This window comes from Myotis myotis, unplaced genomic scaffold, assembly GCF_014108235.1.
Source record: "Myotis myotis isolate mMyoMyo1 unplaced genomic scaffold, mMyoMyo1.p scaffold_m19_p_17, whole genome shotgun sequence".
NCBI lineage: Eukaryota > Metazoa > Chordata > Mammalia > Chiroptera > Vespertilionidae > Myotis > Myotis myotis.
In genome coordinates this window covers 10,221,713-10,246,242 of record NW_023416321.1, presented here as the reverse complement: position 1 = coordinate 10,246,242, position 24,530 = coordinate 10,221,713, and the positions used below count along the sequence as shown (strand labels likewise).

Sequence of the window (24,530 nt, the reverse complement as noted above, 5' to 3'; positions counted from 1 at the left end):
ATGGCTGAGGGTTTTTTTCCCCCCCCCAAAAGGGTCCGATGGGAATTTCTATCTTCAAGGACTCCAAACTGTGGTAGCTGGTTTGTTTTCTTTTGGGGGTGGGTGTGTTCTTTAAATTGTCCCCCCTCCAGTGCAAAAAATGGATGGAAAGGACTAGGAGGGCTGACTCCACTCCCTAATGTGGAGGTGGGGGGAATGTTTCATTGTAGGACACAAGAGGCTTAAGTATGGCAAAGCCTCTCATATCATGATTTATTTGTCATAAGCAAATAAAATGCGGTTAAGCTGTCTCCTCCTAGACAGACGGCTCTTTGCTTATTAAAGTTCCGAGAGAGGATTCCGCGAGGCCGGCCCCTTTTCTCCTGCATAAGAAGGTATCGTTTTCCTCGGAGGTGTTTAAGGCTTTAATGAGTCTAATTTTTTGCACAGATGTTTCTGGGTGTTTGCAGGTTTTCAGAGTATTTTTATATTACAAAGGAGCTAGCCGGTGCCATAGCTCAAACTCTGACAAGCAAATAGATAATCAAGAAGACAAATGGCCTCTTTTGTGAAGCCCTGCTCCTGTATTAATTTTCATTTTCTTTCTCATAGAAAGTATCGAAAGTACGACTGGGGACCAAATCGCTTTCTGTCTCGGAGGTCCCAGTCACCCCTAGAATGGAGTGGGGGAAGGGAATGCAGGTGACCCTCAGAAGTTCTGTTAAGTGTGGGCCGCTTTTGTGCAGTACCCACGAGAAGTTTGAAGGTCTGGGGGCTCCAGCCTGAGCTCTCTGGTCCTGTGGTGGCCCCGGGTATAGACCCTGCCTCCAGAGAGCCCAGGGCTGGGGAGAGCATATGAATGAAAAGTGGTTGGTTGTTTTAGTCCCCTCTCCCTTTAGAAAATAAAAATAGCCAATTCCACCCACACATTTTATTGTTATTTCTTTATTGTGTTCCCCTGATTTGCAGCACCCGGGAATTTGAAGCTGGGTAGGGCCAAGGGACCGAGGGGGCTGGTGTCCCTAGCACTGAGAAAGGGTTGAACTGCCTGTTTAAATGCTGCGGAGAGATTCGTAAAAAATCGCCCAGACCTGGAGGATGAGAGCAGCCAGCTTTGTTCGATCCATTTTGGTGTGATGTTTAGCTGCCAGGAGATGCGACTGCCCTTAGCAGAGGGAGAAAATAGTTCTTAAAAAGCATATGCCCCCCCAGGAATGCCTCTATAGAACCAAATCAAAGCTACTCCTTGGAAGGTATGAATAGAATAAAAAAAAGATTTCTATGGAGCTTAAAGTTCACAGCCATTCTGTGTAGACAAGAGCTAAGAAAAATGTGAGAATTATACAGAAAACCATTAATCACTTCTTTTCTTTAAATACGTATCCTCTCTCCTTTGTTATTATTCAACAGCAAATCTCCGCAGACCGGCTGTTGGGGGGAAAAAGTGTTAGCCGCCTCTCCCAGATCTGCGAGGGGGAAAAATTTTGGAACCGTAAAGTTGAAAACTTTTTTCTCTCAGTTTGGAAGAAGCCCTTCGCCATGAATGGGATTCGAGGAGTTCGGGGCGAGAGGAGGCGAGAGGCGCAAAGGTAACAAAGCCCCCGCCTGGGCTGGCATTTTTTTTTTTTTAAAAATCGTTTTATGAGCTTTTTTTTCTTCTGCTTTTTTTTTTTTTAAACAAGGGAAAGAAGAAACCCCTATCGTGGTGGGGTTTTTATGGTGACTCTGGTCAGGTTTGGGGCCTTTTATGATGACTGATGCTTGGGTCAGATGGGAGAGAGGCCTGGCACCTGGAGAATGTTTGAACTGCTGGGGCCTGAGTGTGAGGGTCCCCGAAGGGCCCCAGAGAAGGTTGTGTGTGAGGCAGCTCAGGGTGCTGTCCTGGTTTTGGAGGATGCAGGTGGGCCTGTGGCACCCAAGCATCTGTGCATGTGTATGTGTGTAGCGACGCGCACATGTGGCCGGTCGTTCTGTGACTGTTTGTCTACACTGAGGGCTTGTGTCCCACGTAGCTGTTTACAGTGAGATGTCATGCTGCCCCTGGAAAAACGGAATGCATTTCTTGGAGGGAATGCCCCAGGCTTGGAGCAGCGTATAGGTGGATGTCTTCCTTTTCCCCTTTTTGTGGCAAGCTTGGGATTCCAGGCAGATATTTCCAATTCTCTGGAGCAGGAAACTGCTCCGTTCACAGGCAAGGTTCCCGCCGCGGGAATCTTCCTCTTTAGCTCTGTCCCCCTCCCTTTTTCCTGGAGGCTCCGTGTTCGGTTTGGTTTCCTTTTGCTCTCTTAGTTTGGGGGCTGTGTCCCTCGCCGCCCCCCGCCCCCCAACCTGGGGCCCTGCTTCTGAGGGTGAGCGAGCCAGCGGGCTCTACCTCGGACCTGAATGTGCTGGCCCTTTTTCCCTGGGGCTCACTGCGAGTTTGGAGGCAGGAGGTTGGCAGGAGAGAGAGTTCATGGAAAGGCCACGTTTTCTAGGCGATTAGCTCGGTATTAGAACCACAAAATGACCTCGGAAGCCCCTTGACCTCTCTGAGACTGGACATTGTGCTGGCTCCTGCGTCCTGCCCCGGAGGGAAAGTCACACCTCCGCTGGGAGCCAGCGGCCCCTGGGCTGCTGTGTGCCCATGTCCACCCCCTCTCGCCCCCAACCCTTTCTTTGCTATTTTGGAATTTCTGGATTGTTTTTCTGTTACTGCGTATTGGGGAGAAAAGGAATAAAAGTGTTTGCTTGGGTACAGCCAGGGGAGGGAGGAGGGTGCTGGTCTGTCTCCCTACAGGGCTCCCACCGCTGTCCCCACGTCCAGCTCACCCCTCCTGTCCTGTTTTGCTTGGAGGGAGCTGAGGGGGGGGGACAGACAAAGGGAAGTGGCAGGAGAGGCCCACAAGGCTTCAAGGGCTAGGGGGGCGGCCTCTGGGTCCGAAGGAGAGAGAGGGCTCACCACTTGAACAGTTCCTTGGGGATTACTGTGTTTCAAAGTCTGATATCCAAATCCACAACCCCTCAACCCATTTTTTTTCCTGAAGTTCCTTTGTTTGGGAAGCTACTCCTAGAATCACTTTTACCCCCTTCCCCTGACCCCCAATTTTACCTCAGCTACTCCCAGAGCTGGTGGAATACCTCTCCACCAAAGGGGCAAGGGAGCTGGGGGAAGGGCCAGCGCAGACCCTTCCGACCATCTCCAGGGAGGGCTCTGCCATGTTAGCCAAAGTTTCCAGCAACTTTTAATTTTCAGAGATGGGTGGAGGGTTTCTAAGAGCCTTTCCAAATCTGTATGCCGCTTGCTGTATCTTAAAAGTCCACATGAGCAGCCATCCTCTCCGGAGGAGATGGGGTTGGGGGGACACTCCAGCTGGGAAGAGGAAATGCTCCTTTGAGGTTAAGACTAGGAGAGACTGAACCTTGCTGGGATGTGCTTGGTGTTGGTTTGCGTGTTGTAAATGGTCTATTGGCACTTAGGGACTTGGTCTTAGGTGAGAAATAACTGGAGTTGGTTGGTATCCTCTTTGTCCCTGGATGGCAAATAATAATAAATGCAGGGGGTGGAGGCCTTCGGAAGGAAAGGGAGTGAGCAGAAAGGGGAGCTGGGCTGCTCCTGGGCTGGAAAAAGCTGGGGCTTCAGGGAGATGCACCCATGATAAGGGCAGACAACCAATTGTGGGAGCTCTATAGGCCTGGGGACTTTACAAGCTTCTCTCTGGCAATGTGAGGATTAGGGGTTCGCCAATGGGAAGGAGGAGGAAAACAATGGGAAGGGAGGGTTAGGGTTCACTCAAGGATTTTATCCTACAGGTGGGAACATGGAGATCTCACTTTCCCCCATTCCCAGGCCCCAACCCGAGTGCTGCCTAGGGCTCCCCGGCCCTTTGGGCTCACTGTCCACACTTCTGGCGGCTGCCTCTAGTCCTCCTCATCTTTGACCTCTCTTCCCTCCAGGTCCCTGGTCCTCCCCATCTTTCTCTCACTTCCACCGCCTGGACAAACTGGGGGCAGCCCCAGGCCCCGTGGTGGGTCTCCCTGGGAAGCGGCCAGGGAATGGGGTCTGGTTAGAAAGCGAAGTGGGGAAGTTTCCCAGCGTGAGTTGAGCGCTGACGGATTTGTGATCAGCCATAAAACCGGCGCGTTCAGATTCGTAAATCAATCTCGCCTTTCTCCCAGTATAAACGTTCGCTTTATCGGCAGCAAGAAAGCGCTCGGCCCTCGGCTGGCTCTCGGCGCTTGTTTATTTGAACACGGACATTCCCAGGATCCGAAGAGTGTGGGCATTTTAACAGAACCTGCCCCGCATGCCTTCCTGTCAGTTTGCTGTTCTTGTCCTGAAAAAGAATGTCTCCGGCTCAGAGAGACCGCCGCCCTCCCCTGCCCCAGCATATTATACCTTCTCTCTTGCTTGCTCAAATTTTCCTTTTAGACTTTAGGGGAGAGTTTTCTTGAGGGGACCCCTTTAATGGATTTGTGGTCAGGACCTTGCAGAGAGTTGCACGGGCTCGGGACCCACGTCCCAAGCAGGCTGAATTCAATACCAGTCTGTGTTTTGTATCGAGACAATCAAAGCCGACCACCCCCCTACAGAGTCTGAGCCTGGCCCGGGCCTGCCAGCGCCCCACCAGTGCACCGGGAGCAAGATTCTGAGGAGGCCAGGCCGGCCCCGGTGCCTTCTGCAGGGACCTTGATGCTGCCACAGCTGGACCCTACCGACTCCCACTCGGGGTGCATGTTGCTTTGGGGGGTTATTAAACCATCTGGACTCTCGGCCTTCTCCCCATTGAGTTGCTTTTGGTTCAGAACCCTCCAAACAAATCGCAAGGGGAAGCCCCCAGCCTCCCTACCCGAAAGCGCATTTGTTCTTCCCCTGTCCGGCCTGCCCTCGGCGGCCGCCGGTGGCCTGGCTGCCCCCAGAGCTGCTGGAGATAAGGCTGGGAATGTGCAGCGAGGGGCTTCTTCAGGAATGTCTTTTCCACCCCCCTTTGCGCCCTCACCGCAGCCCATAGCCAAGGACTCTGACTCTGGTTGTAGCTGGTCTGCTCATTCTGGGGTTGAGCTGTGTGGGAAGGTTTGGGGATATTTTATTTTATTTATCTCTGAGATGAAGGTTTCTCTCTCTAGGCCCAGGGAATGGCTCTCTCCTATCATCCTGGGTGTTGAACCCTTTAATATGCAACCCCCCCCCCCCAGTCTTTTTCCTATTGACCAGACTCCATTGTCTGTGGATTGGAAGCTCAGGGTACTAACACCTGGGAAATAGGGATCCGGGGCTGCCAGGCCGACTTTGACTTCAAAGCCTCTTTCTTCCTTTCCCCTCCCCACCCCCCTTCAGTTAGAATCTCCAGCTGTCTTCCGTGGAGTTGGGGGTAAGGGGACTGAGACAGGGTGTGACAGAGGTAGAGAGAGGCGGACAGTCCACTTCTTTTGTTAGAAACTTTAGTCCGGTCTTTGTCTCTGGACGTGCTCTCAATCAGTCGGTAGGATTCGGTTCCCTATAATAGGAACACCACAAACGAAAAAAGTCCCCGCTTGCGGTTCTTCTCAACTTTGGAAGTCCCAGCGTCGCCTGTCCACCCAGTCCCTTTTCTGCCTCTTCAAAAGGTACCACCAGAGATCAAAAAGAGAATGAAAGCCACAAGCCCCCTTCTTTATACATGTATAATGTGGACTTCAGAAGTGTATCTTTCGGAGATGGTCCCTTTAGAAATTTTGTTGATTATTTAGGAAGGGGGGGTGGGTCCCACTAAAATCAGTTTCCTAAGAGTGAGGGAGAGAAGGGAGTTGGGGGGAATCTTAACCTTAAAGGGTGCAGGGAGAAGAATTGGAAGCTGAGAAATCCAGGGGCTTGGAGAAGGGCTCTCGCCCACCCCACCCCCACCCCAGACGCCCCTGCAGACTATTTCTGCACCTCCATGAACTAAGCAGAAGCAGGAGGAGAAGAGAGAGAGGAGAGGTGGGCTGTAGGTAAGTGTGTCGGGGTGGAGATGGTTAGGGAGCTGTAGCTACAGCAGGCATAGATGTGAATCTGGAAGAGAGGAGAACTCGATACTATTCCATTGGTGGGTTGGGGGGGGGGGACCTATTTTGCAGGAAAATTTCTCCTCCTGAAGGGGAAGGTCATAGTGGTCCTTTGAGCCTGAAATCGAAAGACCCCCTTCCCCCCCCTGGTCACGTGATTCATTAAATAATTAATGCCGAGGTTGCAGAATAGATATGTATTCGTCAGGAAAATCGCAGGCTTGGTCTCCCTGTTTCTGACGTGCAATTCAACTGTCCTTTGAAAAACAAGCCTGTACCCTGAGAAAAAAGAGGGGGGGGGGGAGAGAGAGAGAAAGAGAGAGAGAGAGAGAGAAAGAGAGGGAGGCAGCAATAAAACAGCCCCGCAGCCGGAGCCACACCACGGGCTGGGGTATTGTAAGTAGAAGGGATTTCTCACTACCTACCGTGTCTTATATGTCCATGTAAATTTATTGTTTGTTATTAATGTTATTGTCGTAAACTGTGACAAATAGCCATCTTCATTTCCTGCCATTTCTCTTCACACGGTGCTCTGTGTGTTTATACCCATTGAGGCATTGCATAGAGATTTTAGGAATATTCCTCTCCTCTCTCTCTCTCCCTCTCCTCCAACCCTTTTCTTGATTTATAGCAATATGGGTGTCAGCTTCTCGGGGGCCGGCATGCCAGCCATTGTGTGTGTGTGTGTGTGTGTGTGTGTGCTTGCGTTTGCGTGTGTTTGTGAGCGAGTTGTGTTGTTTATGGCCACGTCTTCGATAAATCATTTCTCACGGAAAATGATGTGGAAGCTGGGCTATTTCTGCGGCCGGGAGAGAGTCGCTCTCGGAGGCACTCCTCCCTCTCTGCTCTGCTCCCAGGAGTTGGTTATTTCAGATGATTTACAGTAATATATCAGCAGTTAATATGAAAGCTCTATAGCTGGAGGTCTTAAATTACAGCATCCGTGATTATCAATTAAGGCGAGATTTGTATAAATTTGGTAAACCAGAAATGCCTCATTGGCATATAAACCCAGTCAAAGACCATGACCTAATATAAAAATTCTATTTGTGAGCCCGATAGAGCCAACATTCCTGCAGCAGCAGACAGAGCTTCATTTTCCAGCAGTTCCCCACCAGAGGTTGGCTGCTCCAATTCCAGCCACTGGGAAAGAGCCCAACTCTGAAGGCAGAAGGAGCCTGGGGGAAAGAGAGGTGGAGGCAGAGGAAGGAATGACTGGCGTTGAAGGCAAAGGTTCTTGTTGTCGATGGGGACCAAATCCAAGTCCCGTGCAATTGGGGGGGGGGGTGGCTGGAGAGATTCAGCTATAGCATTAAAGCTTAACCTATAGGTCTGATGTGTATGACAGGGCATTTAGGGTGGAGAATGAGCTGCCCAAATTGGGCAAAACAATGGAGGCAGAGGGTGAAGGGCATGGAGAAAAGCTGAAAGCCCTGGCTCCCCACCCTCCTGGCTAACAAAACAAGGAAATGAATTCACACCCCAGTAGCCTTCCTTCGACCTCCTGAAACAAAGAAAGTTTCCTCAGCAGCCAGGGACTGTGTGTGTGTTGGGGGGGGGGGGGGGCTAAAGCAGGGAGAAGTTCTCTAAGTTTTTCTAGAGAAGAAATGTACCAGGAATCAGGTGGTCCCAGAAGTTGAAGCGTGTTCCTCTCCCTAAGCCCCATTTCAAAGAGGAAGCAAACAGGGTAGAGATTGGGAGGGGGAGAACTGGTAGCTTTGCCCTAGGGTTTCATATGGGGGGTCTCAATCCCCCCCCCCCCATCAGGGAAGAGTCTGCTGGCCAAGAGAAAACTAGTGGTGTCTTCTGGAGACATGCTATGCTGTACCCCAAAGTGGTGATAGAGGAGGGGCCAAGGCTACTGGCTTTTTCTTCCCTGGCTGGAGCTGGGCCAACTGACTTTATAACTACTATTATCTGTGATCTTTAACTCTGCCTGTTCGTGTAAACCTTTGAGTAGGGAAATTAGAGCGACTCTGCACCCAGGTGTTAATTATTTATGGCATAAGCCTCTCGAGTGGCCGCTTAGGCCCCAGTGGAGCATCTAGGAGCTCGCTCCCACGCTCTACTCCAAGTGGGCGCTGAGCCCCCCTGTCCTTGTTAACAGGCAGGTTTGTGGGAGGGTGGTGGGTGAAGCCTCCCAATTTGGGAGTCTGGGTTGACAAGGGTTTAGGGAGAAAGAGAAGGAGAGGAACAAGACCCTAGGCTAGCATGGGTGGGGGCATTACCTGGCCTGGATAAAAGGAAGGTGGAGTCTGGATTCAAGGGCTGGAGGGTGGAAGGGTTGGGGGGCAGCAGCAAAGAGATCTGAGGGGTAGGGGGCTCCAAGCCTTTCAGGCCCTCCATCCTTCAGTGTTGGAGAATTCCCAGTGTGGGAGGTGACAAGGTGGGTGTAAATGTGAGTTCACCCCGGAAACTGGTGCTCCAGAATGTAGGTCAAAGCCTTGGAAGCCCTGAGAGAGCGAGGCAGGATTACCTCTTCCTTGGAGAGGAAGAGGGACATAAAGGAGAAGGGCGAGAGTAGAGTTGTGTTTATTAGCTCCTGAATTTAGTCTGTTTTGGAGGCTGGGGAACAAAAGGGTGGAGGCTGAAGGATCTGTTCTTTGGGACAGGCCATAGCTACTGGGAAGAGGTGGGGGCCAGTGCCACAGGCTCCTACCCCTGTGTTGCCAACTCCACCCCCTATCTTGCCCCCTCTGCTGCCTTTGCTTGTGCTTATGACATGGAGGTCTGCCCCCCCTTTTCCTCTCCATTCTTTCAGCCCCCTTCAGGTCTTTGTCTCTTCTGGCCCCGGGGATACCCCCTCCCTTTCCCTTTCCCCAACTCTCACGCAGACGCTGCCCCAGGAGACAAAAGCAGGGAGACCATCCCTTTCCACCAGTATCTTTTAGTCCCTGGCCCCTGGTTAAATCTCCATCTGTGAGTCCTGATGCCCTCCATCCAGGCTCATAGGCCTACCCCCCAAATCACCAAGTTTGAAAAGACTTTGTTGGTTTTTTTAAAAAAAGATACATTTGGTTCATTTAACCATGAAGCACTCTGCCTCTTGCCAGGTCTATGCACACACACTCTCCGTTTGCTTTTGTGCTTGCTGTTCGGGGGGTGGGGTCTAATGCATTTGATGGAAGGGGGTTTTAGGAAAGCTGCTGATTCTGTTTTCTCCCCAGACTCTGCTGGTGTCCACTTTCTCTGTATAATTATCATGTTTTCCCCGTGCCTTTGAGAAGCTGGGCTGCCACTGCTTTCATGACCAGAGGAGTTGGATAAAAGATGAGGAGAGAGGATGAAGGAAACAGAGAGGGCCCCAGAGAGAGAAGGGGCAGAAGGATCCCTTTCTGAGGTGGGAAGTCAAGGCAGACGGCAAGGAGAGGATGGCAGGGAGAGGGGAGACAAAGGCCAGTCTGAGAGGCAGGAGGCTGTCCTGGAAGAAGAACCCCACAACTTGGATGAAGAGAGAGAGAGAGAGAGAGAGAGAGAGAGAGAGAGAGAGAGAGAGAGAGAGAGAGAGAGAGAGAGGCACACAGTCTCCTCTGAGCTAAGTGAGAAGAAGGGAAGTGAAAAGGAAACCACTTCCCTTGCCCCCTTCTCTGTAGAAGAGAATGTCTCCATACAAAAGGGTAGGTTTTCCCTGTAGATGAGAGGGCCCGGAGGCCAAGGGCTCCACACTGCCCCAGGGAGAGGCCGCCCAGCCCAGAAGTGGTTTCTGGAGATGCTTCCACGTCCTTCCCATGGCTCAGTTCAAATTTACTTAAGAGACACAGAGAGGCAGAGTATGAGAAGACAAAGGGGCTGTGAGAGAGGGACAGAGGCAACAGAGACGGTTAGAAAATGGGGGTGGAGGGCAGAGAGAGACAGGGAGACCTCACCAGTGAGCCCAAACCCCTTACACCCCTGGCGGGGCAGGCACACAGGGGAGAGGGCTGTGGGACCGGAAGCTTTTCTAGACGCCCTGCTTTCTTCACAGACAGCTGCCCAAGCTGAGACCATCCCAGGAGCAACTGCCTCTAGAGTAGGCCCTCTGGGTGCTACCTCAGGTGGGAGGCAGCTGGGCAGCCACTGAAGTTTCAGGAATGGCCAAGATGTCCTGGGCACTTCCGTCTCCTCTTCTACCACCATCATGAGTCACTTCATGGTTGGACTGGCCCCCAAACAGAATTCCCCAGGAGGAACTCTCTCTCTCCCGGACCCTGGGATCTTCTGGGCCTTCTCTTTCCCCTCATGGGTACGGTCTGGGTCTGGGTCTCTTCCTTTCCTCTTTAGGGAAGGGGAGAGGTTGATCTTCCAGCCGCCTCTGAGCTTTCCCTTTCACCTCCCATCTACATCCCTTCGCAGGAATCTCAGCCTGAACGAACGGATGCTACCTTCACTGACCTCTTCCCTATCCGCCCCCCACCCCCATCTTTCAGGAAAGAAAAGGGAAAAGGGAAAGAAAGTTCCTACTCGCCTAAGCAGCCTTGACAGGCTCCGGGGAAACTGGGAAATGCAAACCTTTTCGCCTCTCCAGTTCCTCTTTCCCCCCTCGCCGCTGCTCGGCTCCCTCCATGGGGCACCCCCAGCGCCGTCCAGTCCTGCCCAGAGCTCTCTCCCTTCCCCTCCCTTCTCCGCCGGCCGGACATATGGAACCCATTTCGCTGGTGACATTGAAGAGCCGCCCGTGCGCCCGCCTTCCCTTCCGCCATGGCGCCCCCGGCGCTCCCGCGCCTCGCCGTGCCCCCCGTCAGTCGCGGCTCCCCTTCCCGGCCACTGGGCCGCCTCTCAGAGCCCCGAGCCCAGCGCCGTGCCCGGCCGGCCCGGCGGAGGGGGACCCCCGGCTCCTCCGGAGAGGGGCGCCTCGAGGGCAGCCCCGCGCGCCCCGCCGCCGCCGCGGCCTCGAAGGCCGAACAAAGCCGGGGGCGGGGGCGGGGGCGGGGTGCGGGCCGCGCTTCCGGGCCTCTCCCCGCGGCCGCCCGCCCGTCCCAGGGCCGCCCGGGGTGGAATGACCGGGATGCGGCCGGCCGAGCCCCGGCGGGGGCCGAGGGACCCGAGCGCGGCCGGTGGCTCCCGCGCGCGCCCCGCGCCCCGCGCCCCGCGGCCTGCGCCCTAGCGGGAGCGCACAGGTAAGTGTGGGTGCGGAGCCCGGGCGGGCGGGGCGGGGAGCGGAGTGGCTGAGGCCCGGCCCGGCCTCCCTCCTGGGTCCGCACAGAGGCCGGATCCAAACCGTGGGAGACAAAGATGAAGGCAACTTCAGAGGCGGTGGGGGCGCAGGGGGTCGAGGCACCCCGCGTGCAGGGCAGAGCGGAGGAGCGTGGGTGCGCCTGTGGTGTGGGGACAGGAACGGGGTTCGGGTGGGGGAGCGCCCCCTCGCAGGCAGGGTGTTGGAGGCGGTGGAGGGCTTTCCGGGGCGGCGAGGGGCATCCGCTGGGGAGGGGCCCGCGCGCCCGGCCGCCTCCGGCCGCACAGCCCAGCTGCCCCCACGGCCCGGCCTTTTAGCACCTTGCGGGCTATTTGAAGCGGAGACTACAAGGGGCTGCGCTGAGGCCGGGTGTTACACTGAGAAGGTAGGAGGGGGGGTGATTTATGGCTGCAGCGAAGCCGTGTTTACTCCCTGCCTGCCTTGGAAACCAAACACCAAACAGCGGAGGCCGGAGCAGCCCCTCTCCTCTCCTCTCCTCGGGGCGGGAGGCAATGCCAGGTGGATGCTCCGGGATTTATTTTCTCAGATGTGGGGAGACGGTGGGAACTCCCTTTGAGGCACAGAGTGTGGCGGGTCTGTGTGAGGTGTAAGGCGTTCGTGGGTATGGCAGTTCTGGGGCTGGGTCTGCTGGGCGCAGCATGGCTTTGTGAGGGGGCACCCAGGGAGCTGGGGGGAGGCCGGTGTTCTCTGGTCCGGAACCTCTGGGACGGGGCAGCTCTGGACACGCCGTGCTGCTCGGTTCCCTGGCCGTGGGGCACTGCTTGGCTCGCCTGGGCGTTCTTTCCTCCCACGGCCACATGCAGCAGGGTCCACTTGGCCTGGCCCCTGGCCCCTCTGTGTCATCTGCCCACGCGCCACCTGATATTCACTTTGAACCTTTGACTTTGCTGTGGGAGACGAAGGATCTAGTGAGCATAGCTGTGTGAGAAGGGGAGGGAGGGGGGAGGGAGGGAGGAGGAAAAGGCCTGGGGTAGTAGGGGAGATCAGTGGTTGGAAGCTGGGCCTTGCAGGCTTGGGTTCCACCATTACTGCTCAAATTCCCCTGAAGTTGCTGCTTGGGGGAGGGGGGGGCAAGGGAGCACAAAGGGGAACAGAGCAGGATGGTGGGGGTGGGGAGAAATATATTTTTGACCCCCAGATCGTTATTTCCGCAGGCCAACTGGTGGCTCTTGCATTTCTGTCCAGACGCCCCAGCTTTGCCTGGAAATTGTTTTGCATTAAATTTTCTCAGCCGCAGAATTATCTTTCCTCGCCTCCAGCTAAACTCGCATTTTTCCACCAGACACTTGGGTCCTGCACCAATGAAATCTGAGAGGAAGCGGCTGGGCCCTAAGTGGCCGTAATTTAATTGATTTTATCATAAATCATCAACTTGATGAAGAACCCGAGGTTTCAGTGAAGTAAATTGATATTAATGGGAGTTTCTTGAAATGCAAACTCGCTGTATTGCTGGATTGTTGGGGCATCTTGAGCTGGGGAGGTGGATTACTCCTATCCCAAGAGCGGGGAGCCTGGGACCTGGAGCCCAGCACAGCTAGGGGGTAGGGAAAGCAAGCTGCAGAGGGCAGCTGCAGGCGGCCTGATTTCTAGGGGGAGGGGGGGCAGGTAGGGAACAGAACTTTGTGAGGAGGGAGCAGCGTCTGACTCCGTGAATCCTGCTGGCCATCTTGAGGATGCTGGTCTCCAATTGGGGGGAGGCAGTTGGGAAGCTGGGCTGGTAGGTGTGTGGGCAGAGTTGGGGGTCGGGTGAGAAGGCCAGGCTGGTACAATGGGTGCATTGAATTTGGGTTAAAAATTGCCAGGTTGAAGCCTTCCTCCTCTAATTATACAAATTAATTATTTACTGCTAAGGCTCCTGTGTTCAAAATCAGCACTTTTGAGTTGGTGGCGAAGGTGGAGAACAACCCCCCACATAAACACACACACACACACAAGCACAAGCGGGAAAGCAGTAAAAGCCAGTGCGTGAGCCTCTGTGGGGGAGGAAGGACCAAGGTGGAGTTGGTGTTTGGTAGTAGAGGTATAAGCTTTTAAATCCCCAAAGGAAATACTCCTCCTTATTGTCCGAACTTAGTGTCACTTTTACATTAGCACACAGGGAAGCACAAACTCTCAGTCCAAAAAGGACCTCAGGCCCACCCCCTCCCCTCCCCTCCACATATGCTCTGGCTTTACAGAAGGGGATACTGAGGCCCAAGGAGCTCTCTGCCTCAGCTCATACAGCCAATCTGGAACACCTAGAATTTAAGCCTCCTGACTTCCAAGCCTATCCCCAGGATGACTTAAGACAAGTCATTTCCCTGGTCTCAGTTTCTGGATGTAACAATGACAGGAGTGGACAGGATGATCCCTGCGTTTTCCCAGTTCTGCCCCGGATGTAACTGTCTAGTGCTTGGGAACATCTCCCTTGCATACAGAAGTTACTGCATGCTGATTTGCAATACACAGGGGGTTCGTACCCACCCCGAGCAGTGGGTGGTGACTCAGACTGGCTCTAGGAAATCTACTGGCATCTGGACCATTCCTCCTCCTGAAGATTAGAGGAGAAGCTCGGGCCTCTGAGAGCAATGGAAATGGAAGGCAGTGGAGAGGGGCTTGCTAGCTGGATTGGGCTGGAATTGGCATTTGGGCGCTAAGGAAGCAGGGCTCAACCTCACAGAGCAAGGCACTCTTCCCCTAGGTGCCCAGCTGAGGCTGGAGTTAGTTGTTCAGAATGCAGTTCTTAAAGTCCCTTCTACCCCAGCCAGGGACGGAACTGTGGTTTTAGAACTTAGAGTCTATGATGGCAGGCTACCCCCCCCCCCACCTCCAGCTTCACCCTGACCCCTAGGTCTCTGGACCCTCTTTTTCTAGGAGAGGGCACTGTACCACTATACCAGCTCTTCTGCCGGGGCAGCCAGGATAGGCCTGCAAGGCGGATGACACCCCCCCCACCACCAATTCTTGCTCTCATTTTCCATCTCTTTCCCCAAACTGGGAGAAAATAAAATTCAAGAGGGGTGGGAGTTTCTCAAAAGTTTAATGGTTATGAAAAGAGAGATTTCTTGTAGGAGCAGAGATATGAGGAGGGAGAGGGGAGTGGGGAGCTCCCCAGATTGCCTTGGGAAGTGTGAGCAGGGATATGAGTTGTGCAGGAGGAAGTGGGAAGAGATGGGAAACAACCTCATCTTAGTTCTGGAAATCAGAGTCTCAGGCCAGATTTCATGTGTATATATATATATATATATATATATATATATAGAGAGAGAGAGAGAGAGAGAGAGAGAGAGAGAGAGAGAGAGAGAATGAGAATGAGCGCTGGCAGGTCCAGACTCTGGCCCTATCCCATTCGACTTTGGAGTTTTATATTTGGAGGCAATTCGGAAGGCCTTCAGCTGATTGGTCATTAATCCGGTGAGTTATTGTCTGTTAAACAGAGGTCACTGGGAGAGAGACATCCAATCTGTCAGGAGAGACCTGCGCAGTCACTCTCAGCGGCTGGGCCCCTGTTCCTCCCCGGCCTGCTTCTCCCTCCCTTCACCAGCACCCCCACCCCCTGCCCAGCTGTCCTAGACTGGACCCTCTCCCTGGTGCCTTCTCTACTTTGCCCACCTTTGTCTCAACATCCGCGGGTGTGGGTTAGCTGGGCCAGGACCATGTTTCTAGATGAGGCGGGACCCCTGATTCAGAATTGACTCATGTGCCAGCAAGGCGCCCGCCTGCCGGTAACTCCCAACTTGGCCCAAGGCAGCCCCATCCACTGCTCCTCAGCACGTTCGGGCGGCCTCCACGCTCACCCGAGGAGTCTTTGCAAATTCTCTTGGTTGCCCTGTCTTCTCCTTTCTTCACTTTCACCCTGTCGCTTGGGGTTGGGGGGAGAGTACAGCTTGGATTTTTCTTCCACCCTAGTGGCCTTTTTATTCTTTCCATCCCCGTTTCTGCTGAGCCAGGTCTATACCCGGTCTACACCGGTCTCTGCTGAGGCGCCAAATCTGCATGCGGCTGCCCCTTTGTTCCCTCCTGCTCCCGGCATCTTGGGGTGGGGTGGGTAGGGGGGAAGGCAGGTTTGAGGATCCAGATACCAGGAGCGGTCTCCAGTAGCAATTACCATTTTACAACCCCAGCTTGAAAATTTTTATGAATGTTTAGATGGAGATTTGGGTGTGGGTGTGAACTTTACAAGACTCTGCCGCTGCTGCAACAAAGTTGGGCGATGAAGCTAGAAGAGTGTGGGTCTGGGAACCAGACAGGACCAGAAAGAAACAGATCCCTAGATGCTTCGTTGGGCTTGCAGCTCCCAGCGCCTCCACGATCAGCCTGCGGTCGGAATTTGGGGCAGAATTCTTGGTCACCCCAAGGCTGATCATCAGAAATCGATTTTAACGGGGCCAGCCAATTTGTGCTTTGTGAGAGGAGAATTTTCGTTTGCTCTTTGATTTTCTGTGTATGTGTGTATGGGGAGGGCAGGGGGGGGGGACTGATGTGATCCCCCAAAGGCCTGGAGGGCTGGACCGCCAGGGATTTCTCAAGGGGGTTTAAAGTGCTCCGTGTCCCCTGGTACTGGGCACCGATTAGGAGTGGGGGAGGGGGTGCCAGTGCCAGAGAGAGCACTCTAGCTTTTTGGAAACTGAAGCAGAGAGAAAAGAATGTCTCTGAAGGGGGACACTTTCTCTAATTTTTACCTTTATTGTTAATTTTTGCCTTTATTAGATTACACTAAGGTCTCTGTGTCTTGATCTTTCTCTCCATTTTTTTCAATTTCTCTCTCTCTCAACACACACACACACACACACACACACACACACACACACACACAGAGTAAGTTAAGTTTCCCTGCCTTGAATCCAGGAAGAAATTGTTTCCTCTCCTCTCTGTAGTCTAACCCTGAATCAGGACTCCCTTGGCATCGCTGCAGCCCTCTCCCCTCCTCTTCTCCAGACCCCAAAGTCTCCCCTCAGACCCCTCTGGTGTCTCCCACCCCAAGGTCCTTGCCCATACTCCTCACTATCCTGCCTTTGTCCCTTGAAGTTTGAAAGGTCCCCATCCTGCATCAACACCTCAAACGAAATGGGAGCCCTCAGGGCTGCCGGTTCTACCGTCCACACCCCACACCCTCCCTGTCCCAATCTGGGGCAACCGGCCAGCCAGAAATCTCCAAGAAAGGAAGAAAAAGGCAAGAAAGAAACCAAAATGGGATCTAATTGCCTCCCAAACATTTCAAATGGGCTCTGCTTTCCAGAACTAAGAAGTCCCACTTCATCTCCTACCGCATTTGGGGGTGCATGTCTTCTGAACTTTTTCTCCAGGTTAGTTTTCTTGCTCCCCAGTTCTTTTTGCTTCCACCCCACTACACCCCATTTCTTTGCGTAGCCAGAAGGCACTGCAGTGAGTTGAGGCTCCAGGAGGGGAATAGTCCACTGCTGTCTCTGGAAAGCGCCTCCACCCCCAGCTCAGCTCCAGGCCCCATCAGCCTGCAGCCCGGGCTTGCAGGCCGGCAGCTGGCGGGGTGCCCTCCAGGCTCTCTTTTTATTCCTTGATGCAAAGCTTTGGAGCCACAAACAACCAGGTTTTCTCTTCTCTCAATTTTTATGACGATCTTCTCTAGCAACAGCTAGGACAGATGGAGGGTCTGAGATACATTCTTGGCTTCTTAAATTTTGGGGAGTGAGAGAAAAGACCCAAAGGTGCTGGTTCCCTTAAGCCTCTGGCAGCCTCCCTGGGCTGAGTCTCTGACCCACCAGACCCAAAGCTACATAGAGTCCCACTCTGTAGGTCTCTCACCGGGGACCAGAGATCTCAGGACAGATTTCTTGCAGCCACATCCTCATGCGGCCATAATCACTCTCTTCGAGGGTCATGGCCTGAGCCCCACATTGGGTCTGGCTTGGGCATTTCCTTTTCTTGATACTCTTAATGAACACAGAAAAAATGGCTCCCACCCTCTATCTTCATCTGTCCTTTCTCTCAGCCACCATCTCTCTAGGAGGCCATAGGATCCTTGGGAATATCACAGTGAAAGCTCTACATGCGGTTCTTGTTGCTAGAGGGTAGGGAGGCCATGGGTACCCCATCCCCTAATTCAGCAGGGCCCCAGGAAACCTACTGCTTCAACCCAGAAAGTCTGACTTACGGGGCCTGGAAGAAGTAGGGGGGCCAGAGGAGCCCAGGAACCACTTCCTATGGGAATAGAATAGTTTCTCAGCCCAAAGCAGAGCCTGTGAGTGAGGAACAAGGATAGGATCTGAGGGAAGCTTTGCCAGACACAACCACCCTCTCCTGGAAGGAAGACAATAGAATAGCTGGAAACAATTTCTCACCTTTGTTCTCCCAGTCCCATCTCTCCTTGGTGCATCCAGATGGGAGAAGGCAAAAGCCAAATATTCTAACCAGGAGCTCACGGGGCAGTGGCTGGTGCTATCCACAAAAAGTTAAGAGAACAAGTTTTCCAAGCTGCCTTTGTAGGAAAAAAAGAGACCGTTTGCCTCCTATTTTATCCCCTAAACCCAGAGTCAGCAGTTAGCAGAGTTGCAAACACTCCTGCTTTTGGGAATGCCCTGGTGCTCTTTTTGTCTTTTTCCTCCACCAACGGGACTCGCCCCCACCCCCGACCCAAATCTGCAGACACCTACATTCCTGGCTCCTGTCTTCCTCCTACAGGCCTCCCCGCCCTTCTCAAACACACCCCAAGAAAAGTTTATCTTCTATCATCTTCCTTACTTCTGCCAAGAATCATCATCTTGCAGGGCTGAGAGAACAAGTTTGTTCTGAATAATAATAATAATAATGACGACAACAACCACCACAACAACTATCCTCTGTGTCTCCTGCCGGTTCACTCAAAATTAAGCCATTTTGCTAGTTCTTCTCATCTTCTTAGAAGTACAAATATCCTTATCACCTCTGAGCCCCTTCTGCCCACCCAGAGGTGAGAATCCTAACAGAAACTTCTCTGGGAGGTTCTTACAGGCTCTGGCCAGCCGGTCTGGAGCTGAAGCGAAACACAGGGTCCTCCTTTTGTCACCATCTCATCAGCCCCCCTTCGCCCTGCAAGATGGTCTGGGTTTTTTAAATAATCACCGCTTGTTGTCTGTTCTCAAAAAAAAAAAAAAAAAAAAAAAGGGAGGGGGCTGTTTAAAAAAAATCTGGCCTTCCCTCCCTACCAGTTGGAAACTGGGTCTGGAAACTTGTGGGGAGAGAAGCAGCAGACCCGGAGATTCAGATGGAGGGAGCCAGAGCCAGAGGGCGGAAGACCCAGCCACTAGTCCCAGAGGAGTGAAACTACTTAAAAAAAAAAAAAAAGTCCTGGTGTTCCACTGCACATGAATACAGAGGGGCGCCAGGCACCCCACCCCCGGGGAGCACAGAGCCTTTGACAGGCCTCCCAGCGGCTCCTTCTCAATTAGCATAATGGTTTACCACTGGGGTGGTAAGAGCTGGGAACTCCAACTGGCTTGCCTTGCCTTGGCTCCCCCTGCCTCCCCTGCCAAAATCTCCATTTAAAAATGTACCTGTTCTTACAAAATGAAAAGACCAAAAAAAAAAAAAAAAAAAAATCCTCAACCTCTACCTTCTTTCCTTACTCACCCTTTTTTGGGGGTGGGGGTGGGGTGGGGTGTAAAAATCCCCTCTCCCCCAATACCACCATCACCTTCCCTCCTTATCAGGCATCTAAGCCCGCTAAAGGGGGAGAGGTGGGGGGTGTGTGTGAGCGTGTGTGTGTGTGTGTGTGTGTGTGTGTGTGTGTGTGGTTTTTTTCCCTGTGCAAAAGCAGAGGCCATTGTTACGGAGAGTAGGGCGTACCAGTCTTATAGGGCAACCACACTGTGGCGACTTGGCCGTGGCGGAGCCCGGAGCTGGATTCTCGGCGAGCCCAGCAGCCCAAGCACCTTTCGGGCTCCTGCTTTTCCCCGCTCCCCCACCCCCTCCCTCCTGCGCACCCCCCGCTCCTAAGCCGAGTGAATTGAAGCGGACGCCGCGCGGCACCTCCGGCCGCTCTGCCCCTCGGGCTCCCCAGCCGGGGTGGCTGTTGGGGAGGGGGGGCGACGCCGCTTTAAACAGTGGTCTTTTTTTCCCTTTGCCTTCAAGGAGGGGAGATTTCTCGCCTGCCGCTCGCGCTGGGGCTCGATGTGAATATATATTATGTCTGCCTGTTCTCCCCTCGTCGGTGGCTAAGGTAAGCTGGACTAAAATAGGCTATCAGTTTGTGAATGGCGGAGAGTATGTCTCAATGATTTATGGCCCATATGACTCCAATCTCGGTTCAAGAAGAGTTCACAAGCTTTAAGCTTCCTTCCACGCAGCGACTGACTCTCTCTCTCTCTCTCTCTCTCTCTCTCTCTCCCTCCCTCCCTTCCTCCCTCCCTCTCTCTCTCTCCTTCTCTCCCTCCCTCTCTCCCTCTCTCTTCCTGCTTCTTTCCTTTTCTCTTCTTTCCTTTTAGCAATCAGGTCCTGGGCAGAATTTTTTTCTCCTGCTGATAAGAAGAGCCTAACCGTTCTCTTCCTTCCCCGTTTTATTTTTCTTCCTTCCATTAATTTTATTTTTTATTTTTTTAAGTCCTGGAAGGTGGCCTATCCCCTCTCCCGGGGCTTCCCCCGCGATTGTGACTCTCCCGGCTCTTCCAGGGGTGCGCCTGGCCAGGTGGGGTTCTGGGGGTGGCTCACTCCAGCGAGACCCTGGGGGGAAGCCAGGAGCCACCGGCTCCCTCCCGAGAAGCCATATGGAGCCTGGATTTTTCCAACATGGAGGCAAGGGAAATAGACATGTGTGGCTGGGTAGAGCTGCTCCCCACCCCCACGGCTCCCGGGCCCCCAGATCTCGGATCCCCGAGGCACCTTTCCCGCTCCGCACCCACCGTCCCGCCAGCCAGGCCTCGGCGCCCCGCAGCCCGGCCCCGCGGAGTCCGCGGCGGAGTTGCTCACGCGCCTTTAATGCGGTTACCTCCCGCGCCCAAACTTGCTGCCGCCGGGGCTCGGCTCCCAGCCCGGAGCGCTTGGAACCTGCCACCGCCAACCGCGTCGGCGTCCGGACGCTTTCTCGTCGCCTCCGTGGGCCGCGTAGCTAGTCGCCAGCCACCGCGGCAGCAGCGGCCCAGACAGCCCGGCGGCGGCGGCGGCAGGAGCCGGGGGCCAAGCCCCTCCGCAAACCTCCCGGCTCGTTCTCCCCGGCGGCGGCGGAGGCTCCATTCTCTCCTCCCGCGCTCCCGGCTCCTCCGCGCCCCACACTCTCCCGGCCGCGGTCCTGCAAGGGTTTGCGGGTTTGTTGCAGGGGCAGCGGCAGAAATTTCGGCCTCAGGCGTCTAGTCAAATTATTGTTTTATTATCATCCTCCTCCTCCTCATCATCATTACTGCTGTAACAATCATTTAGACTAAATAAAGCCAGGGCCCAGCCAGCCAACCCCCTCCAAGGTTTTTTATTTTATTCTTCTATCTATTAATAACAAACTCAACGGATGCCTGTTAATTAATTCCCCCTTCAGCCAGGGCTGCTCCGAAGCCAATTTTGGTTAAATCATCAGAGACTAATGGTAATAATAATAAAGGCGCTGGGTCAGCCTGGTCAATTGAACTCCAGTTTTCCTGAAAGGACCTGCTGCTTTGCAGACCCATGTGTATTTTCCAGGAACAAATTCTTCCCAGAAACCAATCGGACCTCAGGGCCACCCCGGCTTTCTTTGGGGTATAAATCTGTGCGATTAAGAAGGGGATTTATGTGTGGGAGGGACTTCCTTCACCTACACGCCTTTTCTTTTATTTTCCTATTTTTAGTTTTCTTTGGAGTTTGCCAGCTGGGCTGAATGAGATTTAAGTATTTCAAACTCACATGTCAGAAGAGAGGGTCATTCTGGAGGTTTTATGAAAAAGTGTGATGGTGAGGCCTTGGGGAAGACAGATGAGGGGGGAGGGATGAAGTCAGAAGTTTCAGAAGAAATATACAAAACCCTATGACAGCTCGAACCTTTATTTTTCCGGCACACTTTAAAAAGGCTGCATGAAAAAAAACACAATGATTTTATTAAAAAAAAATTTTGCCCCAGAGAACTTTAGTAAACAGGGGTACCCTGTTTCCAGCCCAGAGAATAATATTGTTCAAATTGCTTTGTTGACTTTGTTTTTTTCCTAGGGAATTTTTTTTTCTCTGGAAAGTCTTTTCCCATCTCTTGGTAGAAAAGTCCAGCAGTTATCCAGTTTCTTTCTTCTTTTCTTCTGTTGAAGGAATCAAAGGAAACAAACTGTCAAGAAAAGGGTGGGAAAAATTAAGTCCTGTGGGAAAAAAATGAAGGAGGGAGGAGATCTGGGCCAAATGGTCACAGCACCAAGCAGCCGGGCCAGGGAACTGAAACAATCCTGCTCCTTTTGGGGGCCCCATGGGGGCGGCTGGTCCCGTCCCAGACTTGGCTGGGCCAAGACTTAGCCTGGCGGTGGAGATACCTGGAGCAGGGACATGCAGGGACGCCCGGAAAGGCCCAGTTCCTCTGGTTCGGGAGGTGAAAGGTCTTCAGGAAGTTTCTAGGTCAGGCCGTTGTTATTGTCTTTGTGAGGTGAGAGGATCCCTGACATAAGAAGGCTCTCTGCTCAGCGTGCTTCTTCCTTCTGTCTCTTTCGGAGTTCTGTCTTTCCTTCAGATGAGACTCTGTGGGTGAGAGAGACCTGATAGACACGGAGGGAGCAGAGGCAGGAGGCCTCAGCTCAGAGAAGGGTATTGCTGATGCTTTTAGAGTCTCCCCGTCTCCCTCTTCTTGAGCCACCCTCTCCAGAGCTGGGGCGGAGGAGATAGGGGGAGGAAGGAGGAGAGGTTAGAGGCTAGTGTGCTGGCACAGGAGAGAAAGCAATGACTTTTGCAGTAAGCAGGAAGATTCTAGACCTAGCCAGACCCCAAAGGAATACTGTCCTTATTTTTAAGTGGAAATGAAAACCGGTGGGCTTTCACTTTGCAATTAAAGCGTTGAAATTTAAGGAAAATCCATTGCCGGCCAGGAAGCGGCCTCAGCATCTGCTGTGAAGATGCCGGGGTTGGGGAGAGGAAAAATCCCTATTGATGTCAGTTCCCTTTTCAGTTCCTAAGATGGATTCGAGCCCCAGTCCTCTTCTCCCCCTTGTGTCTCTTCTCTCACCCCGCAGGTCAGCGGCTCCGAACAGACCCCGGGAGGAGGGGGGCAGAAAGGGGAGGGGGGGTCCGGCGCCTCACGTGACCCCCAGGGGTGCCAATGTCCGGTCGTGAGGGTATCAGGCCCTTGCAAGTTGCCACCCACTGCCCGGGTTTCGCCCAGCGATGCAGAAAGCCACCTACTACGACAACGCCTCGGCTGCACTCTTCGGAGGCTACTCCTCGTACCCTGGCAGTAATGGCTTCGGCTACGATGGTGCCCCCCCACCCCCCTTCCAGGCCGCCACGCACCTGGAGGGTGACTACCAGCGCTCGGCGTGCTCGCTGCAATCCCTGGGCAACGCCGCCCCGCATGCTAAGAGCAAGGAGCTCAACGGCAGCTGCATGAGGCCGGGCCTGGCCCCCGAGCCCCTGCCCGCCCCGCCCGGCTCACCCCCGCCCAGCGCCGCACCTACCAGTACCACTAGCAACAGCAGCAGTGGGGGCGGGGCCGGCAAAAGCGGCCCCCCCAAATGCGGTCCCGGCTCCAACTCCACCCTCACCAAACAGATATTCCCCTGGATGAAAGAGTCGAGGCAAACGTCCAAGCTGAAAAACAGCTCCCCCGGCACAGGTACCAGCTCTCTGCCTTCCTCAGCGTGCGCTTTTGTCCGGGCCAGGAATGTCGCTGTTATTCTAGCACCCAGCCCCGAGGCGCCCAGGCGGCGGCCTGGGGACAGTATCAGGTGGAGGTGGCAGCGGCGCAGCTCCCCGACCTCCCACCACCTGATGACCCCTGACCCCACTCACACCCTCTCCCTCCGGCCACCCTGCACCCGAGCTCCAGAAGGCCGGGCGCGGGGCCAGGAGACGCAGAGTCGTCAACGATTGATTATTATTAAGTATGATTACTGTGGGTATTAATCACAATCTCTCGGGCGGCCCGGGGTCCCGGCCTCCAGGCACGGCAGCCTCTTCGCGCCACACTCCCGTGTCCTGCCCACGGATGTCCTGGTGCCTCAAGGGTCGTCCTCGGCCACCCCCATCCTGGTCACAGACAGGGGCAGGAGAGGGGGGAGTGACTCCCCAGACCTGGAGTTGAGGACGGGGGAGAGAGCGTGCGAGAGAAAACCCAGCCCTAAATAAATGGCCATGTGGCTCTGTCTGCGTGACATGATCAAATTTTCATAAGCTGGGGCAGGAGAGGAGAACAGGTCTCTTAATAAATGCCACTATTATAGAGTGTCCGCTAATGCGACGGGCGTTGGGGGGTGGGGGGGAGGTAGCAAGGAGGAGGCGGGGACGGGAAGGGGAGGCGGCGGGGGATCCGAGTCCAGGCCTGGATTTATTAAGAAACGATGCATTCAATTTCGGCGTGTTCAGTAATTATCTTTTATTTCATTTTCTCCCCTTCCCACCCCTCCCCCTCGGATCCAGCGGAGGGCTGCGGTGGTGGCGGCGGCGGAGGCGGCGCAGGCGGAGGCGGAGGCGGTAGCGGCGGCGGCGGGGGCGGCAGCGGCGGCGGGGGAGGGGACAAGAGCCCCCCGGGATCGGCGGCGTCCAAGCGGGCGCGGACGGCATACACGAGCGCGCAGCTGGTGGAGCTGGAAAAGGAGTTCCACTTCAACCGCTACCTGTGCCGGCCGCGCCGCGTGGAGATGGCCAACCTGCTGAACCTCAGCGAGCGGCAGATCAAGATCTGGTTCCAGAACCGGCGCATGAAGTACAAGAAGGACCAGAAGGCCAAGGGCCTGGCCTCGTCGTCGGGGGGCCCGTCCCCCGCCGGCAGCCCCCCGCAGCCCATGCAGTCCACGGCCGGCTTCATGAACGCCTTACACTCCATGACCCCCAGCTACGAGAGCCCGTCCCCGCCCACCTTCGGCAAAGCCCACCCGAATGCCTACGCGCTGTCCTCCAACTACCAGCCCTCTCTCAAAGGCTGCGGCGCCCCGCAGAAATACCCGCCCACGCCGGCGCCCGATTACGAGCCCCACGTTCTCCAAGCCAACGGGGGCGCCTACGGGACGCCCACCATGCAGGGTAGCCCGGTGTACGTGGGCGGGGGCGGCTACGTGGATCCGCTGCCGCCCCCTGCCGGCCCCTCCCTCTACGGCCTCAACCACCTTTCCCACCACCCCTCGGGGAACCTGGACTACAACGGGGCGCCCCCTATGGCCCCCAGCCAGCACCACGGACCCTGCGACCCCCACCCCACCTACACAGACCTCTCCTCTCACCATGCGCCTCCTCCTCAGGGTAGAATCCAAGAAGCGCCCAAGTTAACACACCTGTGATCGGAGAGGTGGGGGGGGGG

The 24,530-nt window shown here is 54.5% G+C and overlaps 1 protein-coding gene and 1 long non-coding RNA gene across 2 annotated transcripts; one reads left to right on the top strand and one right to left on the bottom strand.

The window, feature by feature from the left end:
- On the top strand, positions 1-24,510 carry HOXB3 (homeobox B3). Its single transcript, XM_036341682.1, has 4 exons — positions 1-1,568; positions 19,217-19,304; positions 22,252-22,850; positions 23,654-24,510. The coding sequence occupies exons 3-4, from the start codon at positions 22,403-22,405 to the stop codon at positions 24,508-24,510; spliced, it is 1,305 nt and encodes a 434-aa protein (XP_036197575.1). The 5' UTR covers positions 1-1,568; positions 19,217-19,304; positions 22,252-22,402.
- On the bottom strand, positions 21,087-22,632 carry LOC118672177. Its single transcript, XR_004973007.1, has 3 exons — positions 22,529-22,632; positions 21,562-21,763; positions 21,087-21,362 (listed from the first exon to the last, which is right to left on the bottom strand). It is a non-coding gene; the product is annotated as an uncharacterized LOC118672177 (long non-coding RNA).
- Positions 24,511-24,530: the final 20 nt, after the last annotated feature.

What these genes read in the sequence shown, in the direction of transcription:
- HOXB3 (XM_036341682.1), top strand. Translation starts at nt 22,403, where the DNA reads ATGCAGAAAGCCACCTACTACGACAACGCCTCGGCTGCACTCTTCGGA. An exon ending in AAACAGCTCCCCCGGCACAG is followed by an intron (nt 22,851 to 23,653) that starts GTACCAGCTCTC and finishes CCTCGGATCCAG; the next exon opens with CGGAGGGCTGCGGTGGTGGC.